This window comes from Crinia signifera, unplaced genomic scaffold, assembly GCF_055691185.1.
Source record: "Crinia signifera unplaced genomic scaffold, ASM5569118v1 HAP2_SCAFFOLD_215, whole genome shotgun sequence".
Classification (NCBI taxonomy): Eukaryota; Metazoa; Chordata; class Amphibia; order Anura; family Myobatrachidae; genus Crinia; species Crinia signifera.
In genome coordinates, this window is record NW_028142108.1 from 178,516 (window position 1) to 184,515 (window position 6,000).

General features: G+C 46.4%; 1 protein-coding gene across 1 annotated transcript; it reads left to right on the forward strand.

The window, feature by feature from the left end:
- The first annotated feature begins 2,600 nt into the window (after nt 1–2,600).
- LOC146053829 (E3 ubiquitin/ISG15 ligase TRIM25-like) lies at nt 2,601–5,618 on the forward strand. Its single transcript, XM_083168044.1, has 2 exons — nt 2,601–3,513; nt 4,678–5,618. The coding sequence occupies exons 1-2, from the start codon at nt 2,705–2,707 to the stop codon at nt 5,450–5,452; spliced, it is 1,584 nt and encodes a 527-aa protein (XP_083024170.1). The 5' UTR covers nt 2,601–2,704; the 3' UTR covers nt 5,453–5,618.
- The last annotated feature ends 382 nt before the right edge of the window (nt 5,619–6,000 follow it).

A 6,000-nucleotide genomic window follows, 5' to 3' on the forward strand; every position in this document is an offset into this window, starting at 1 on the left:
ACCGGTACCATAAATACATACATAGGAATGTCCTAGATTAGCGGGGACCGGTACCATAAATACATACATAGGAATGTCGTAGATTAGCAGGGACCGGTACCATAAATACATACATAGGAATGTCCTAGATTAGCAGGGACCGGTACCATAAATACATACATAGGAATGTCCTGGATTAGCGGGGACCGGTACCATAAATACATACATAGGAATGTCCTAGATTAGCGGGGACCGGTACCATAAATACATACATAACAATGTCCTAGATTAGCAGGGACCGGTACCATAAATACATACATAACAATGTCCTAGATTAGCAGGGACCGGTACCATAAATACATACATAGGAATGTCCTAGATTAGCAGGGACCGGTACCATAAATACATACATAACAATGTCCTAGATTAGCAGGGACCGGTACCATAAATACATACATAGGAATGTCCTAGATTAGCAGGGACCGGTACCATAAATACATACATAATAATGTCCTAGATTAGCAGGGACCGGTACCATAAATACATACATAACAATGTCCTAGATTAGCAGGGACCGGTACCATAAATACATACATAGGAATGTCCTAGATTAGCAGGGACCGGTACCATAAATACATACATAGGAATGTCCTAGATTAGCAGGGACCGGTACCATAAATACATACATAGGAATGTCCTAGATTAGCGGGGACCGGTACCATAAATACATACATAGGAATGTGGTAGATTAGCGGGGACCGGTACAATAAATACATACATAGGAATGTCCTAGATTAGCGGGGACCGGTACCATAAATACATACATAAGAATGTCCTAGATTAGCGGGGACCGGTACCTAAAATACATACATAGGAATGTCCTAGATTAGCAGGGACCTGTACCATAAATACATACATAGGAATGTCCTAGATTAGCGGGAACCGGTACCATAAATACATACATAGGAATGTCCTAGATTAGTGGGGACCGGTACCATAAATACATACATAGGAATGTCCTAGATTAGCGGGGACCGGTACCATAAATACATACATAGGAATGTCCTAGATTAGCAGGGACCGGTACCATAAATACATACATAGGAATGTCCTAGATTAGCAGGGACCGGTACCATAAATACATACATAGGAATGTCCTAGATTAGCGGGGACCGGTACCATAAATACATACATAGGAATGTCCTAGATTAGCAGGGACCGGTACCATAAATACATACATAGGAATGTCCTAGATTAGCAGGGACCGGTACCATAAATACATACATAGGAATGTCCTAGATTAGCAGTGACCGGTACCATAAATACATACATAGGAATGTTGTAGGGCGTCACTGTGATGTTCCTACCGATGTGCAGATCAGGTCTGGCTGCTGAACCTCTGCCTGGACAATAGGTGACCCCCAAACAAAAGGTCCCTTTGGTTACATAACAGGAAGCTAGAGGCCGATACGATCTAATTAGTATGCAATGTGTTACCCCAGCCAAGGTGTAATTAGCATTTCTCATTCGGAATATTTACTCCTCATTTACAGGACAAGGAGCTGTGATGAATGGATATATAGTAATGTAATCACCTCTGTAAGATTTTCTGTGCACCCTGGGAACTACCGGGGGAGCTGGGGAGGTGGTGACCATATATATATGGTCTGTACTGACCGCTGGCAGAAGAGCTGCTGGACATAGAGATACGACAGACAGACGGGAGATTCTCCAGAGGAAGGTATCTATATCACACACACTGTATATTACACATTTGTACATACCTTGTTATCAATACTTAAAGCGTTATCTTAGCAGTGGTTATATAAGTGATGGCTAAATTTAACACGCCAGCTGTTGTTGAACTACACATCCCAGCATGTCCTGAATCAGTTTTAGCATTGCCAAATAGTAAAGCTGATGCAGGGCATGCTGGGATGTGCAGTTCAACAACAGCTGGAGCGTCAAGGTTAGTCATCACTGGGTTATATAGTTAGTATTACAGTATAATAAGCTGGTAAGATTTATGGTCTAATATGAAATAACCAATATAATAAAAGGCAAATTCTTCTCTGCACCTCTATGGAGGAACGCCCTTGTTTTGTGTGCCAGGGACCGCTAGGGGCACCTGATGGAGCAATGTAAGGTGTTGCCCCATTTGGGAGAGCACAACCATAATGCACTAACATTAACATCAATATCCTTTTATTGATATGGCGCCACAAGGGATCAGCAGCGCCCAATTACAGAGACCATAGGGCCCAATTTGCAGGGCTGTGAACCCCTTACCCCTACAGAAGGGCACTGGCTGGTCATGTAGGGTCATATAGCAGCTGTTGCTGTCTGCTCTCCCGGTAGCATGGCACTGTCCCGGGTACCCTGGAGTCCACATTATGTTGCCACTGGAGATGCAGACTCTTGGCCATGCAACCTGAGGTCGCACAAGCCTAGTTATGGTACTGGGCATGGCTGTCTCGGCAAGTATCTCCTGCTTTATACCAACACATAGCAGTGATCCTGATGGGCAATGACCCTGTTCCTCCAGTATTGGGCCTACCAGGACCGTAGCAGCCCTGCAGGTGGCACCAATGTATGAATGTGTGTCCCACTGTATATCTGAGCCTATAGGTATAACCTGCGTTACAGCTCAGCCTCAATCTGTGAGCAGAATCTGACCCATTCCTATCTGCGTATCATAGAATAACTTTCATTTCTCCTTCCAGGAATGGCGTCTGCTGATCTGAGACAGGAGCTGGACTGTTCCATTTGCCTGAGCATTTATACAGATCCCGTAACCCTGAGATGTGGCCACAACTTCTGCCGGGTCTGTATTGATCGTGTGCTGGATACACAGGAGGGGGCTGGAGTTTATAGCTGTCCTGAGTGCAGAGCAGAGTGTCAGGAGCGGCCTGCACTGATACGGAACATAACTCTGTGTAACATAGTGGGGAGGTTCCTGTCTGCTCGGCCAGATCAGGAGGAGACCGGGATCTGCTGCACTCACTGTATTCACTCTCCTGTACCTGCTGCTAAGTCCTGTCTGCTGTGTGAGGCTTCTCTGTGTGATAATCACCTGAGAGTACACAGCAAGTCAGCAGAACACGTCTTATCTGACCCCACCACTGCCCTGGGGAACAGGAAATGCTCCGTCCATAAGAAGGTCCTGGAGTATTACTGCACTGAGGATGCTGCCTGTATCTGTGTGTCCTGCTCAGCTGGAGAACACAGAGAACATCAGGTGGAGTCACTTGAAGAGTCCTCCGAGAAGAAGAAGGAGAAGCTGAGAGATGTTCTGCAGAAACTGACCATAAAGAGAGTGGAGAATAAGAAAATAATCCAAAGTCTGCAGGAGCGCAGGAGAAAAGATCAGAGAAAAGCAGCGGGTGTGACAAAGACAGTCATTGCCCTGTTTAGAGACCTCAGGAAACAGCTGGAAGATCTGGAGAAGAGAGTCCTGAGTGAGATCTCCAGACAAGCAGAATGTGTTTCACTCTCTGATCTGATCCAGCAGCTGGAAATAAAGAAGGACGAGCTGTCCAGTAGTAGTAGTAGTAGTAGTACGTTTATTTATAAGGCGCCACAAAGTGTCCGCAGCGCCGTACATAGCAAACAAAAAAAAAAAAAAAAAAAAAATTACAAGGTAACGTACAGGGTGTGTAGAAAGATACAGTATAAATAGGGGTATAGCTGGTAGAACTAAAATCAGCATCAGTTCAGAAGTAGGTGTCAAAATAGTCAAGGAGACCGAAGATGAAGCAGAGGAAGGGAAGAACAGGACAGGAGCACAGGTGAGGTAATGAGGTAGGGTGAGTACGTGAGGAAGGAGGGCCCTGCTCATAAGAGTTAACATACTAAAAATAGGTGGGTGGACGAACGAAATACAATAGGATAAGTAGGAACGGAGGGGAACGGAGGCAGGATAGGAGGATCAAAAGAGGTTAGGAGGAGGGATAGGCTAGTCGAAAAAAGTGGGTTTTGAGGGAGCGCTTGAAGGAGGTAAGGGAATCAGATAGCCTGATGGGTGGCGGGAGGTTGTTCCAGTGCAGGGGGGCAGCGCGAGAGAAATCTTGGACACGGGAGTGGGAGGAGGTGATTAGGTGAGAGGTCAGTCGGCGGTCAGCGATGGAGCGAAGAGGACGGGAGGGAGTGTGGATAGAGATCAGTGAAGAGAGGTAGGGAGCTGTGGAGGAGGAGAGAGCCTTGTAGGTGGTGGTGAGGAGTTTAAAGAGAACTCGGAAAGGAATGGGGAGCCAGTGAAGAGATAAACAGAGGGGGGAGGCGGAGGTAGAGCGGCGGGAGAGGAAGATGAGCCTAGCAGCAGCGTTAAGAATGGATTGGAGAGGTGCGAGGCGGGTGAGAGGTAGCCCAGAGAGAAGGATGTTGCAGTAGTCAAGGCGGGAGATGACAAGAGAGTGAATGAGAATTTTGGTCGCGTCAGTGGAGAGGAATGGTCTGATGCGTGAGATGTTGCGTAGGTGAAAGCGGCAAGACTGTGAGAGAGCACGAATGTGGGGGGTGAAAGAGAGGGAGGAGTCAATGATGACACCGAGGCAGCGCGTTTGGTCGGTGGACGTGATCTCGGTTTCACCAATACTGATGGAGATAGTGGGAGAAGAGGGGATGTTCGGGGGATGGAAGATTAGAAGTTCAGTTTTAGCCATGTTTAGTTTCAGGAAGCGTTGGGTCATCCAGGCTGAGATGGCCGTCCAGGAAGATGCGTCACATTGAGGAGCTGTGTAACATGTCTGATCCAGTGACTGTCCTACAGGAACCAGACACAGGGGACTTGTGTGATACCGAGGACACAGAGAGACATTATACACCGGTCCATGGTGCAGGAGATCTGGAAGTGGTGATCATCTCAGGGACATTACACAAATTATCTCATATATTAACAGGTATAAATACAGGGATCTATGTGGAGCAACCTACGGACATATTACTGGATATAGCCACAGCTGATAATTATATACTTATATCGGGTGACTGTAAAACTGCATCCCTGTCAGGTATAAACCAGAATCGCCCAGACACGCCAGAGAGATTTTACTGTAATCAGGTAATCAGCACCAGGGGATTCTCCTCAGGGCGACATTACTGGGAAGTGGCTGTCAGTAAATCACAGAGCTGGATGGTGGGGATGTGTTATCCCAGTATGGACAGACGAGGCGATCAGTCAGATATTGGAGGTAATAACAAATCCTGGTGTCTGGAAAGACATTATAATCGGTACTCCGTTAAACATGACGGTTTTGCTGTCTGGTTAGCGGACCATATCCCCTGTAACAGAGTGAGGGTATATCTGGATTATGAGGCAGGACAGCTGTCCTTTTATTCGCTGTCGTCTGGTCCCATCAGGCACTTATACACCTGCAGCGCCTCCTTCACTGAGCCCCTCTATGCAGCACTAGGTCTAAGAGCACAGCATATAGCCATATCCGGGGGCGTCAGGAGCTGGGAGAAATTACCATGAAGCCTAGGTCTACAGAATTGCTCCTCCTACTGGGCGTTCTAGGAATATGCCTTACATTATGATTAAAGAGCAGCGCCGGTTTTTGGAAAGTGCCTTTTTATATCAATAAAACGTATATATTAAGAAGAAAACAAAATGCTAAATTTAAGTAAAAATGTGTTACTATACAGCCTTCATGTGATAATCATATTGTATGTTTGCAATTTGATTAATATTGATTGATACCTTTCTACAGCTTGGTACAATGCATTACTTTATACCACAGGTTCTCAAACTCGGGCCCCAGGACCCCACACAGTGCATGTTTTGCAGGTTTCCTCACAGAATCACAAAGAAATAATTAGCTCCACCTGCGGATCTTTTACAAGGTGTCAATGAGAAATGAGTGCACCTGTGCACCTGCTGGGTGACCTGGAGAATGTGAAATGTGTGTGATCCTGTGTGCCAGACTGGTCAGTCCGTGGGTGAGAGCTTCTCCGTCAGAGGAAGCATGCACAATCAGTCTCACGTGGGCACGTGTCTGTCTACGGCCGGACTGGTCAGTCAGT